Raw genomic sequence first — 14,277 nt, forward strand, 5'->3', positions numbered from 1 at the left:
AACAGTTAAAGAACTTAGATCTGAAATTTCACCGTCATCCCCATCCATTTCTCCTTTTTCCCTTCCGTTTACACCACTTTCTCTCTATAAACATAAGTATCTTAAATTTATATCCAATTACACTTCCAATTCCTCATCCCATCTGTGTGTTCAAATTTTTTCAAAACATTTGTCACTATTAGATGTATCCCATCTCGCTGCATTCTCTATGCTTAGTCAATTTTGGCTAAGGGTTTCTCTAGGGTAATCTGCTGCCACCTCAAATATGGAGTCCCATAAGGGTAATTTGTTTTTCTATGTTGGCATTCAAAATTAAATGAAAATAGTTAAATATAGGAATAAAATTTATCTTTTCATTCATTTGAGTCTCAAAAGAAATTCTATAAAAATGTTAGTAATAATTTCTAATCATATTTTGAATTTAGTTCATTAACAGTATAAAATCCAAAGGATATATTTCTCTTTTATTTGATTACATGAATATTGGCTAATTTGTATATAATAGGCAAAGTACTTTCGTTAGCTTTTTGAAAAAGTATAAATTCAATAAAATACAAAAAATCTAAAAGACATTTTTCACTTGTAGATTGTTGTTTTTGTTTCCACCCTTTAAAAAATTCCGAAATTAAATTTGTGCCACCATGTGGATCGACCCCCCACTTTTGGTAGAGTATTAAGTGGAAAGCATTATTAATACTGCTGTTAAGTCCAAATTTAAATGAACAACATAAAACCCATAAGTTTCGAGTTATCAGGTATGTACTCATGGATAGATATCTCATATAATGTTTAAATATTATGCAACTGTATATTTTACATAGTCATATGAATATGCCCAATCTAATACACTTAAGGGACCAATATCCTCACAAATTGTTAAATCATTTTTGTAAACATTATGTTCTTCTATTTAAAATGGGTGCGGCAAGGATTGGTTATTCTTATATCATCGAAGATTTTCTAAGGTCCTTAGTGAATCATATGTTTTCCTGATAACTTCAGTTTTTGAAAGTTAGTCCTTGATGCACACAATCATATTGTTATGGATGCCATGAGGTAGACGCTCTTACTCATCTTGTAATTGGAGACAAATTAGGAGAGGTCGTAACTCTCCTACATTTAATCGTTCAGAGTGAACTTTTGAGATAATCTTAACACCCACTCTACTGTGTTACATAGATTAAGTAAATAACAATTCCCCAAGTTCTCACATGCTCACAGGGCTCTAGGATCTTTTTCTTCCTCTTCCTAAGGTCAGATTCACAAAATATAGTGGCTAATTTCATTGAATTTTAAATGCCTCTTCCTTTTTCTGACGAATTTACAGACCCTTAAACAACTTAGCAAACGGCACTGTATGCTTAATGGCATGGACAAATGGAGTGATGATTTTAACCATCTTGAAAGCTTCAAGCAGCCGGTCATCACCCTCTAGATGTTTGCCATGAGATTCATTTGTGACATTACATCCGCATTGTCCATATTGGTCACGATCCACTCATGTCTATACTGGTAGTATTTTTCTCACTTAGCTCTTTTCTTTTGGTATCACTCTCTTACATAAGGATGAATGCCTCCCTTATTTGTCAGACTTCACTGATTACATCATTTTCCGGTTCTGAGGTCTTAGGGATCCGGGGCATCCAGACAAAGGACAATACTTGGAGAAAATGAGCCTGAATGTTTGTTTTGTCATCAGACATAGGTCACGCCATATGGCTACCATTCCAGCGGCGTGAGTAAGACTCCAATCGTGCACGGAAGGTAAAGCCATGCAGGCACGTTTATCGTGCCCATAATCATCTCATTTCCATTTAAAGGGAAGCGCATCCTTCGACCTCTGGACAAGGCTAACCCTAAAAGAGGTGCTTTACCAATGGACCTGCGAGTAATTTTCACGCTGGTTCTCTTTGTGGGGCCGTTCGCCGGTGAGACCGCCGCTACTACCGCGAACAATAACCACATGGAAGAGAGATATGAGCGGTGGCTGTCACGATATCGACGGGTCTATGAGAATCCGAGCGAGAAGGAGAAGCGGTTCCAGATTTATCGTCAAAACGTCGTTGTTGTGGACTTTGTCAACTCCATGGCCCTCCCCTACAATCTCACGGACACCAAGTTTGCCGACTTGACAAATGAAGAGTTCAGAGCTCAGCAGATGTGTATGCACAGTCAGAGTAAAGCCCTCGGCACGGCAGAGGAAGATGAAGTATCCGTTGACTCTACTCAGCCTTACGAAGCCGGTCTTCCCCCAAGCATTGACTGGAGGCAGACAGGAGCTGTCACGCCAGTGAAAGACCAGCATCAATGCGGTTATCCTTGCCACACCACTTTTATTTTGTTTAAATATATTTATTTACAGGTACGCCAGGCCTAATGCTCGTGGACGGACAACGCTCAACAGTCTAGGACATAAGAAACGGGAGAGTCTAGGACATCCGTAACAGGACTTCAAGTTTTGGTTCATTCCCATCCGAGGGGTTGGCCGGAACAGACAAATATACGATTCAAACTAGAATAATTACTGGTGTTTGATGATGAAACGGAACGGGAACCGATATAAGATTTCGTTCAGCCACCGTTCTGAGCTCAAAACGGAAGACTGATGACTGATCCGCTAACGTCCCACTCTGTTGGTCATCAGTCCACAAGCCTTAGCGGAGCCCATGGAAAAGTGCAACGTTAGGGCGATGCGTGAGGGCCGATGGCCCTCACGCTTACTTGATCTTAGCCAAAAAAGACAACGGATACCACACTTGATCTTAACCAAATCGCCGAGAAAGATGTCACCGGGCAAGTTGAACTGCGTCTTTAAATAATATAATCCAGGTTAAGATCAATCTTTTTTCATCCATTCAGGATCCTGCTGGGCATTTTCCACGGTGGCAGCCGTAGAAGGCATCAACTATATCACGACAGGGAAACTGGTATCTCTGTCGGAGCAACAGCTCATTGACTGCGACGTGAAGGATGGAAACCAGGGCTGCAACGGCGGGCTCATGACGGTGGCCTTCAAGTACATCAAGAACAATGGTGGTTTGACAACAGAGTCAAACTATCCCTACGAGGCCACCGACGGGACATGCGACCGTAGAAAAGCCTCCGAGTCTGTAGTCACTATCACGGGATACGAGAACGTTGCGATGGACGACGAGCAGGCGCTGCAGGAAGCAGTTTCAAGACAACCTGTCTCAGTTGCCATTGACGCCGGGGGATTTGCTTTTCAGATGTATAGTAGCGGCGTGCTAAGCGGCGGATGTGGGCTTGCCCTGAATCACGGCGTTACAGTCATCGGGTACGGAGAAGAAGGCGGTAACGAGTACTGGCTAGTGAAGAACTCCTGGGGCCAAAACTGGGGAGAGGAAGGGTACGTCAAGATGAAACGCAATGTGGGAAACAAGGAAGGTCTCTGTGGGATTGCCATGCTGGCTTCTTACCCCTTAATGTAAAGACTACGTCAGTTTCAGACAGGTGGAAAGGAGCAGTACTAGATAATATGGTTATTGGCCCACTGTCGATGTTGAAACTACCTATCTTTGGTAATTCATTGCACGTTTATCCACATGAGGCTTCAGTACATTTCAACTTTTCATTACATGATATCAGATCTATTCTATAGCTCCAGCTCTGTCGTTGGCCCTACTTGATATCGTCTCCTTGTAAGAATTCAAGAAACATGAAGTGAATAAAAAGAAGAGGAAGAGCAGGAAAGAAAAGACGAACGAGACACAAGGAGTACAGGTTGTTTTAATCGATCATAACCCTACTGTAATTTAGTTACAAATCTTGCATTTTTCGTCATTGCATGTGTCTCACTTTTGTGTGGGTAAAATAAGCTTTATTATGCCTCGTCATTGTTGTATGATTATATTGGAATTGTCAGCCCCCTCCCTGTAGGATGATAACATCAAAGTTAGTTAATAACATGTGCTTTTATAAGTACTTGCATTAGTCACCAGTTATAATTCAATCCCAAGTTCTATTTTTCTGTATTGTATTAATTTTTATGGCTACCCTCATTTGCCTCCGTAGAGTGGACTAGACTATCCTCACATCTTCTTAGAGTTTTGCTTGAAATTGAGAACTTAGGTGAATAAATTAATATAAATGGGGGACAGTTTTTCCCCCAGACCACCTCCAAGCTAAAACAAGAAACCCAATATATGATCCAGATAATAAAAGCAGCTTGAATAAACAATAAGTCTATTTTTGGCGCCAATTTAAAGCCTTTTAAGAGCTAAGTAAAATAAAGGTCATAATTGTGAAAGTAAAACATCAATTCCATTTCGAAAGACTATTTTTAATTTTGGACTCAAGGAAGTGTAGCAGGGCTGAATAAAAAGATTCAATCCTAGCCTGCCAAACCTTAATAATTTATTCCAACCACATGGATAGTTAGGGAACATCTATGTAAATTCTTTCACCCTCTGTTTGTGTCCCATGCTAGATTTTTACTCGCAAGTTTTTTTGCAGCCTAGTGCATCAGATTTCTTTGATCGATTATTTTAATAGAAAAATATGGGATAGAGCATTCAAATTTGATCAAGATACTTAGAGAAAACGCTTGGCCCTTAGGGGGAGTGATGATATTGATTTTGTAATCTCCTATCTTTTTCATGTGGAGTTTGCATTCATTTCTTAATGGTACATTCATGTAGATAGCTTGGACGAATAGGTTTTAAACACATAATAACACCCCAAATAGTTACCCTGGTAATAAATGTTATGGAAGTTTTTCATCCATCGGACATCAACACCACTCAGTACCACTACTATCACCAACTTGTACTAGCAATGTTTGCAGGCACTGTCTGACCTGATTGTTTGCCAAAAAAATTAGTCATGATCAAAACAATTGCCAACTCAACAGGGTAGACATAGATGAGGATTCAACCAATTCGGAACCATTGGTTTGAAACAGACTCCCCTGCATGACCCAAACAAAGATAAACTATTTGTATTTAGTTTATAATTATTTTATAGTTTAAAAATACTACAAAGTTCTTTACTAAATTCCTCAAAATTCTCAAAAGCTTCCTAGCATGGATATTAAATCATTATAATGTAATAAAATAAATACTAATGTATTTAAGAGTTAAAATAGTTTTTCTTGATTTTCATAATTTGAAATTACCAATAAATATAAAACCTCTGAAATAATCTTAAATAGATATATTTTAACCATTTTTTAGGCTCTCCAAACTTTCTCTCTCTACACTTGACCCTTAATATGTAGTATGGAATAAAATTTTAAAAATAGATTAGAGGGAAAACACATATTTATCCCAATTACTTGTTTATTACATGGGTATTTGGGAAGAAGGGGTTTTACCACATACCTGATGCAAATCTGGTGAAACGGTGCAGTTCGTGGAAAGATTAGTGGACAGTTGGACTCATCAGAAAATTGTTTCTAACAATGACAAAAATAAAGGATTAAAATTAGGACGACTCAATGATATTTAGGTTTTTGAATAAAAACTCAAGATTGAAAATATAGAATGGAATATTGTCAAAATGGGCAAGGCAGTGAAAGAATTAATTGAGCAGTTTACATATGATTTAAGTCCTCTCAAAGTACCACCAGTCACATTCCAGGATATGCAAGCTTAAAACATTTTATGTTATTTGTGTTCAACTAATAAACATACAGATGACTCTTGTTCAATGAGAAAGCAGGAATGTGACTGGAGAAAAAAGATCGAGTCTCTTTTCCCCACAGAGAAAAGAATAAGCATGGAGTAATCAAGAATTAACTTCTGAAAAACCATTTATCCCCCAATATTCACAGAATACTCTTCATTACTCTTATCCTTTAATTCCCATTATCCTTTTTGTAATATCAAACTAGCAATGCCTTTGAAAAAATTTTAAGGGAACCACAAGTGGTGTATGAAATGTTGTTGAGGATTCATATGCTTAAGAATAACCAATGAACATTAGATCATTCATATAGGCAAACAATTGATGGGAGGAAGGGTAAAATGGATAAACTGTTGCCAAAAGATGTTTCTGATACTGAATGCATGGTTGCAATTTCAAATTGAACAGGAAAGTTTTACCCAGTCCTATGATCATAGAGTAGAAGACAATCACGAAGAAGAAATAGGAAATACTCCAATGAAAGATTTCACCATGATAAACACAATGGCAGATAAAAAGCAAAAGTATTATACAGTTTTTCTTATGCAGTTACCATAAAATCATCAAAATAAAAACAACGTAACCATCTACATGAAATTTTCATAAAAAACTAGTACTAATATTCCTTTAGCTGATCCTACTCAAAACATCCTTCTCATTAAAAAATTGTAAATAAGCTATGTGCACCTTCTACGAAATAAAAAGTTTCATCTTTCTGAGAATATAGGTTCAATTTTATTGACTGAAGATTGTAAAAGAGATATCCCGATACACCAATGATTAAATGTGAATAGGAGGAATGATTTTTAGTAGATCAGTTTTAGATTTTGTGGCAAGTGTAAATGTTACTACTACAGACCTTATGAAAATGTTAAATTTGAAGATTTGGAGTGTATTTTATTGGAATTGGAACTAGCTGAGCCCTACAGAAAATTTGATGCTAAGATAATTAAAGTTGAGAACTATCAATTGTCCAGAATATTTGGCAGTATAGGACATAAATCATACGAAATTCAAGTCATGCACAGGTCATCCTGGGCAACCAATTCTTAGCCACAGCCAAGGCTAATACTACTTGGGAAAAAAGGAAATATTAGTTTAAAATTAGGAAATAAAAATTGTGTTTCCTTAATGAATCACTGTAGAAAATCAAGCGAGGGTTTATGATTTTTGAATTTAGTGGAAGAAGAATATTTCACTTTGGATCCATGCACTTAAAATTTATTTTATTTTGATGATAAGCAATTAATGAATGAACCTTTGCTTGAGCCACCCAAAGCTTTCTCTTCCTCGGATCTTTAGGTTAACCATTGCATTCTTTTATTAAATATAATTTAATTTATTTTATTAGATATGCAATATGTAGAAATTTTTATTATTCATAATTAAAACATAGCATATTACAACTGATATGTTTTAAATCATACTATGCTTTAATCTTTGCAGTTATAACAGCTATGACTAAAACACAGTATCTTATATTATTAAATGGATATTTATATCATTAAAAATGTATGAGAAAACATCTAATTCATGGACTCAATGATAATTGAAAAACTTAAAAAATTGAAGGAAGAAGCAGCAGGTTTGGGTTATTAGGGTTGAAAGAGACAATTTGACCTCTGAAGAAATCAGGTGTACATCTACTTTTCCTGTATAATGACTGCCCAAAAAAATAATTTCAAACATCTAAAGCATCGAGGGAGATGAAGGGCATGCGTATATTAAATAATGGAAACTAATGCTTTATTTCTGTTCGATTAGGTAATATATAGAACCAGTGAAACAATGGTTAACTATGACAGCTATATTTCCATAAAATGGTGTGATGTAATGTATAACTGATAACACATCCCCTCAAACTAATTAATGGAAATTCTTCATTCCCAGCATGGACTCTAGAAGTTTGTATTTATCTGCGGTAACACTTTTGGTTTAAAGATCAGATAAATGCTTCTTTGTATCAATGTAGAAAATTTCTAGACTCTTGGCCTCTAACTTTTTCTTACTCAGATTTCTGGCTATCTGAACATATTTGGTCCTGTTATTTTTAACAGGACTAAGTCCAAGGTTAATGACAAAGTAATAATTTCATCATAGTTGACTAAGCCTAGTGAGAAGGATGCCATGTCATTAAAGAATACCTGAAATCCAGAGAACTACAGTAATGCATTGCCCATGAACTTTAAATAATGTGTCCTTACTTGAATGAGAGACATCAATTTTCTCCTCCTTTCACTGGGTAACAACATTTCCTTAAACAATTTAGTAACAACTAGTAATGAATTTGCAATCAACCTATGATCAGCAAAAGTGAAATTCTAGAGTTAAAGATATACCTTCCGAAAGTGAGGGTAGAGCTAATTATTTCCTTATTAGATCACTCTGCATGTGGCCTACAACTGAGAATCTTTAGAATCATGAGTAAATTGTCCAAGAATTTGAATACAAAGTGATATATCCAGTTCGACATGAGAAATATATAAATTATTTTGAAGCAGGTATTGATGGGACAAAGGATTAGTATCATGGTCTGTTTATCTGTTATAAGTGTCCAATTCACTTTGAAAGGGGTACTTAGAGATTGGAGCTGGAGTTAATTTGTTTTAGACTGTAGATCATAAATTTATTATTGTTGACACAATGAGATCATTGGACAAATGTGCCACCTTGATTTATGTTATACACCCATGAAAATCCAGTATGCTTCCTCACTATAGCGAGAGACGTTATCCTAGATGTGATTGGCATGTCAGGGCTGACATTTCAGTACACATGCCTCATTATCAATGTTATTTATTAACATCATCCTTAATAATATATGAGAGATTCACTATTTGAAGGGTCACGACGAATATTTCATGTGTCATAGAGAGATTCTGGTAAGTTAGAAGACCAATTAGGGGTAAGGAGTATTCTGGCTACGAACAATAACATGGATTCAAAGATGTGTGATTTGATGGAACTCTGATAGTGATGATTGGCCAATTGATGAAAGATGGACCTCAATTAGATTCAAATGTCTAGGATTAGAGAGAGTAATCCCAAAGTGCAGAAAACCAGTTCCATGTATATAATATATTGAGATTCCAAATAGTGTCATTACCCCCTTGAACCTATTGTCACGGGATCATATCCCGAGCTACCTCAATCGCTTGAATCTGGCACGTGTCGGCCACAATGCTTGGAGTAGAACACTGAGCAGCCTTGGTCTCTTGCAGCGGAAGTCTCTTGCAATAGCTTAAGATTGCATAGAAGGGGTTAGAGGAGAGTGTGGGAATGTAGCCCCGTTGAGGAATAGGGTTATTGAATTGATATAATAAGAGGTTACATCGTAGTCGTGATCATTACATGGGGGAAGACCGAGATGATACAAAGTAACGAGACGAGGTGCTTCGCACCAGGGTAGTGTCGCCTCTCTGCCTCGAGGCCCACCGCTCCGTGCGCGCGCGCTTGCCAGCTCTACCGCTACACATGTGCCCCGGGCCAGATGCCGCGCACCTACATGCATGATGATCACACACGCTGCCCCTACCTTGACGATCACACGCCACCAGTACACGCACTGACACCTATCACGCGCAGACTGCGCAGCGCCTCAAGCGAGGCACTACGTGCCTAACACTACTCGTGGGGGTGCCACGCCCCCATGCCGCCTCGGCGCTCACTATGCGCCACTACCTTAGTCTCTTGACGGGATGTCTCCCCGCGCCCCACACAAGGGATACGCGCCAGGCCCGTGCGGCCGCTGCTGGTTCCCGTGCAACGCCGCATGCTGCCCCATGGAACTGCTGCCTGGCATGCTTGGCGCTCGTGCGAAGCGTTGCCACCGTGCGTGGTGCTTGGCGATGGCACGCGGTGCTTGACGCCCGCGCGTTCACGCCTGTCGGCCCGCGCGCCTAGCACGCACGGACTTCACCTGATCTGTCCCGCCTAGGCGCGAACGGGCACGCGCACCATCCACAGTGTATCACACCTATAGGGGCGATGGTCTGAAAGATCAGGTTGGGCGTCACCACCCTTAGTGCATCTTAACACTAAATAGGACTCAGTCATTACAAATCGTGAGTCTCACGTGAGCACGCCCTCCCAATAAGCAGGCAGGCCTTTGAGTAGGGAATGCGACCTAGTTAGGGGCCTAACACCTATCTCTAGAGGGGACATTATAAGATAAAGACCTTTGAATGACATAACAGAGAGTGAAAAGGAGTAAAGACATCAGACATGGAAGTCAATGTAGATTTATGAATAATCTCTAGATCCATAAATTAGGGAGTTAGTTTCAAAGTTAAATAATTTCCTTCCATCAGATGCATGAAACTCTTTGATTTGGGAATCAATATGTCGATGAATAAAGTTGATGAACTCATTTATGGTTTTCAATATCTGATTTAGACTTTATTTGATGAATCCAACCGAAGCAACTTTTAGCATTACTGAAGATGATAAATCAGCTAAAACCATGCAAGTCTGCAAACGGGGAAATGTCATATACCTCGCGATGTTTAAGTTCAAATACTTTTTTGAATGAGACTAAGCAGAATGATAAATGGTTTATTTGTGGTTTGCCATGTTGCATATATGGCCAACTCGTGTATTCAAATTCAAGCTCTAAAAAGTATCAGGAAACATCAGTTTTCAAAGACAGAAGGAATGATGACTAAGCTATTCAAGCAACTATAGACCCTTCTCTGTTTACGATGGTAGAGCAGATTCCATGTGTGGAACACCTAGTCGAGTGTGAAGGGGTTGTCAAGTAGTGTAGGAACTCTCTACTCCTATCTGTCCAACGCCTCAGGGACGCAACCTTGTGCCACATAAAAGCATTAAACCTGTCAAATATTAACTCGAACTCACCTTTGGACGGAGATCAAACTCACACGTAAGTCGTGAACATGTAATAGTTGAATACACACCACAGTTTGTAAGGCACCAAAATTAGGTGGCTTGAACTTCTTAATGCTACGACAGGGTTCATAAAACTGAAAATGGTTTTTCAAAGGTGTCTTCTTGTGATCCACATCATCTTCACCAAATTGTCAGACCTTACTGTTTTGTTTTCCAGTAAAATTATTTGGCCTGCCTGTTGCTTATTGACCAACTTTTTGTCGCGATAAAAATCGGATGAAGGTTAAATATTGATGGGCAGCCACGTGGCGCGCATGCCGGGGATGAGTAATCCAGATCCGTATCGAACTATTAGCCGCCTGTGGTGGGTCCCGCATACCCAATCGCCGTTGACCGTTCTTTTATTCATAATCTGTTCCTAGTAAAAAAAAAAATCTGATCTTGGTCGAGCTCTGATTCATGGCGATGGGTCGCAGGAAAGCGGGGCTGCTCCGGCGGTCCGCCGTCGCCGCGGCGGCGGCGCTGCTGCTCGTCTTCGTCGGGGGGGTCAGCGGCCGGCGGCTGCTGTCGTCGCCGTCGGATTCGATCTCCGACGGTCTGATCCGGATGTGGGGCCGCGATTCGTCCGCTTTGAGGAACGGAGGGCTCGGATGCGAGCAGACTTATGGATTCCTGCCCTGCACGGACACGGCACTCGGCAATCTGTTCTTGCTCTTGGTCTACGGCTACCTGATGTTCTTAGCAGCGACTTACATGTCCAACGGCAGCGAGCTGCTTCTGGAGATTCTCGGCCCTGGCATCATCGGCGGTCTCTTTCTCCCCGCTCTCGGCGCCCTTCCCGACGCCATCCTTATCCTCGGCAAGTCCGATTTCCTTGTTTTTTTCCCTTTATTTTTTGATTCCCTCTGTTTCTCTTTTTTTTTCCCACTCCTAAATCACCGTCCTTTGTCCGTAGGTCCGGCGCTTGATTTCAACTTTCGTCGAGGAGTTCTTCGATTACGATTTGCTTGATTCGTGCTCGCTGTTTTGTCTTTTTTGGGCCATCGTAGACTGCCCGATCTCTTGGATTTTTCCGCTGCTTTTTTGGGTTTTTTTCTTTGCTATATCCTTGGTAAACTAATTTGGTGCCGAGTTCGTGGACGGTTGACGGGAACCGCCATGCCAATAAACATGAAGTGATTTCTTCGTCGATCATGATCGGACGATGGATGATGATCGGGTGGTGATGATTTTGCAGTGTCCGGGCTCTCGGGAAGCAGGGAGACCGCGCAAGATCAGGTACTGATCGGCATGGGCTTGCTCGCCGGATCGACGGTCATGCTTCTGACTCTCCTCTGGGGCTCCTGCATCGTCGTGGGCAAATGCGATCTCTCTACCCACGCGACGGCCATCGATTCACAAGACACGCGCAAGTTCAGCCTCACCGGTACGAGTTTTCGAAAAAAAAAACTATATCCAAATTTACTTTTTGGTTTTTTACCGTCCGTCAGTTGGCGCCATAGTTTTGAAATGTCTCGTACTGAATAATGCAGGTTCTGGAGTCTCGACGGATGTTGAGACCACCCATGCCGCTAAGATCATGGTGGTAACTACTCTGCCATTCGTCATCGTGCAGCTGCCCAAGATTTTCAAATGGTCGTCCGGCGACCGTTTGACCATCTTGATTTCCCTGATCGCCTCCGCCGGACTTCTCGTATCCTACTGCGTGTATCAGGTATTCTTCATAAACTCCCAAGCTCGATAATCTCTCGTCTCGACAGTTTTCGCAAAGGGTGATGAATAATGGGTGGAAATTCTTCAGGTTGTCCAGCCGTGGATCCAGGAGAGAAGGCTGGCCTACGCCAAGAGAAAGCAAATAATCGCCAGAATACTGCAACGGGAGCACGCGGTTATCAGAGGAGGGCTCCTCGACAGACAAACAGGACGCCCCAACGAAGTCGCCATTAAAAAGTGATTAAACTCATCCATCCTAATTATCTTTTGGTCACTAAAAAGTGAAATAAATATAGTTATATGTTTCGCTCACCCGTCGCTTGAAATGGTGCAGAATATTTCACGGGGTGGACGTCGACCACGACGGGTTTCTGTCCCTTCCCGAGTTGAACGCGTTCGTGCACGGCACGCAGGTCGACGTGGCGTGCCAAAAGCTCGACGAGACGGTGGAAAAGTTCATGAAGGATTTCGACAGTTCGCACGACGGCAAGATCCAAGAAGACGAATTCGTCAGAGGCATGTCGCGCTGGCTCGACGAGGCCAAGAGCTCCATCGCCATCTGTCGCAACTTCTCCAGGGAGTTTTTCGAAGACTTCCACACGGTCCGCAATTTCTAACCCTACTACTACTACTACCACCACTACTGCTACTACTACTACTAGCACTACTCTGTCGTGAACTTCATGTCTTGTCCTCCGCGAACGCAGGCGGCGACGAACGAGAGAAAATCGCTGGCAAACGGGAGCGAGGAAGAAGAAGATTCGGAGGGCGTGGAGAACCCGCGGTGGGTGGCCTTCCAGGCCGTCTCGCTGCTGCTCGCCGGGGCCGTCATCGCGGTCGCGTTCGCGGACCCGCTCGTTGACGCGGTGGACGGGTTCTCCGGCGCGACGAGTATTCCGACCTTCTTCATCTCCTTCATCGCCATGCCGCTCGCCACCAACTCCAGCGAGGCCGTCTCCGCCATCATCTTCGCCAGCAGGAAGAAGCAGAAGACGGCTTCACTCACCTTCTCTGAGGTCGCCCATCTTCCTTGTTTCTTTTCTTTTTCCTTGGGGCAAACGATCGTCGCTAATGGGGAGAGTTTCGGTCTTCTTGTTCGTTGCGGTGCAGATCTACGGGGCGGTGACGATGAACAACACGCTGTGCCTGTCGGTGTTCTTGGCGCTGGTGTACGTGCGGCAGCTCACGTGGGACTTCTCGGCGGAGGTTCTGATCATTATCGTGATCAACGTGGTGATGGGCGCGGCGGCGAGCTTCCGCAGGAACTTCCCGCTGTGGACGTCGCTGCCGGCTTTCCTCTTGTACCCCGTCTTGCTCCTCCTCGTCTACGTTCTCGACTACATTTTCGGCTGGTCGTAGCCGTCGTTCATTCGCAAGTGCCACAACACCACACCTGTTCTCAGTTGCTGTTCCCTCTGCCTCGGAGGTTTATCTGACGTGTGAGATTTTGATTTTCAGTTTCTTCGGGTATAGACATGTTTTCGCCATTTCCTCAGGCCGCTCGTCTCCTATGACCCTTTGTAAAACCCATGCGTGGAATTTGTTGAACATGTACAAATAAACAGGGTTGTTGTATTGGTAGCAAAAAATAATGTGCGTGTCTACTGAAATATAAGTACATTTCATAAAAAATTATTTATTTCCTTGATTCATTTTACCTACAAACGGTTGGTTGGTTCGTATTGGTTAAGAAAATCTTCAACCTAAGATTTAGATGAAGAAAGGAATATTAGACCGAAATAAAAGAAGAAAAATACCTAGGATGGAGGAAATGAGAAGTCTGAAAATTTGATTATCAGTTTCTTCGGTCATATTTTTAGTTTTGGACATTTCCTTTGGATGCTCGTCGCCCTTGACCTTTAGATAGACCCATGTATGAAACTTGATATCCACATTCTATAGTGCCGTATATATAAAAATGTATTTGATGTATGGCCCCCACAGCGGTAAAAATAAGTAGCGTTGACGGATGGCTCCCGGAGCGGCAATATATAATGTGCATATAGATATTTTCACTAAAACTTTCTTCATTTTCTTGATTTATTTTACTTTTAGAAGGTTGGTTGAAAATCT

General features: G+C 41.4%; 2 protein-coding genes across 2 annotated transcripts; both read left to right on the forward strand.

Moving 5' to 3' along the window:
* The first annotated feature begins 1,835 nt into the window (after nt 1–1,835).
* On the forward strand, nt 1,836–3,849 carry LOC144703713 (vignain-like). Its single transcript, XM_078575948.1, has 2 exons — nt 1,836–2,312; nt 2,860–3,849. The coding sequence occupies exons 1-2, from the start codon at nt 1,877–1,879 to the stop codon at nt 3,447–3,449; spliced, it is 1,026 nt and encodes a 341-aa protein (XP_078432074.1). The 5' UTR covers nt 1,836–1,876; the 3' UTR covers nt 3,450–3,849.
* Nucleotides 3,850–10,918: 7,069 nt separating this feature from the next.
* On the forward strand, nt 10,919–13,843 carry LOC144703181 (sodium/calcium exchanger NCL2-like). Its single transcript, XM_078575294.1, has 7 exons — nt 10,919–11,350; nt 11,729–11,917; nt 12,024–12,205; nt 12,293–12,441; nt 12,539–12,806; nt 12,912–13,220; nt 13,315–13,843. The coding sequence occupies exons 1-7, from the start codon at nt 10,951–10,953 to the stop codon at nt 13,561–13,563; spliced, it is 1,746 nt and encodes a 581-aa protein (XP_078431420.1). The 5' UTR covers nt 10,919–10,950; the 3' UTR covers nt 13,564–13,843.
* Nucleotides 13,844–14,277: the final 434 nt, after the last annotated feature.

The sequence above is a fragment of the Wolffia australiana genome, chromosome 5 (assembly GCF_029677425.1).
Source record: "Wolffia australiana isolate 7733 chromosome 5, ASM2967742v1".
NCBI classification, from domain to species: Eukaryota; Viridiplantae; Streptophyta; class Magnoliopsida; order Alismatales; family Araceae; genus Wolffia; species Wolffia australiana.

Bases quoted from the DNA above. Each gene is read 5' to 3' on its own strand.
- LOC144703713 (XM_078575948.1), top strand. From the start codon at position 1,877: ATGGACCTGCGAGTAATTTTCACGCTGGTTCTCTTTGTGGGGCCGTTC. The intron at 2,313-2,859 runs GTTATCCTTGCC...TCATCCATTCAG, and splicing joins GAAAGACCAGCATCAATGCG to GATCCTGCTGGGCATTTTCC.
- LOC144703181 (XM_078575294.1), top strand. From the start codon at position 10,951: ATGGCGATGGGTCGCAGGAAAGCGGGGCTGCTCCGGCGGTCCGCCGTC. The intron at 11,351-11,728 runs GCAAGTCCGATT...ATGATTTTGCAG, and splicing joins CGACGCCATCCTTATCCTCG to TGTCCGGGCTCTCGGGAAGC. The intron at 12,442-12,538 runs GTGATTAAACTC...GAAATGGTGCAG, and splicing joins AACGAAGTCGCCATTAAAAA to AATATTTCACGGGGTGGACG.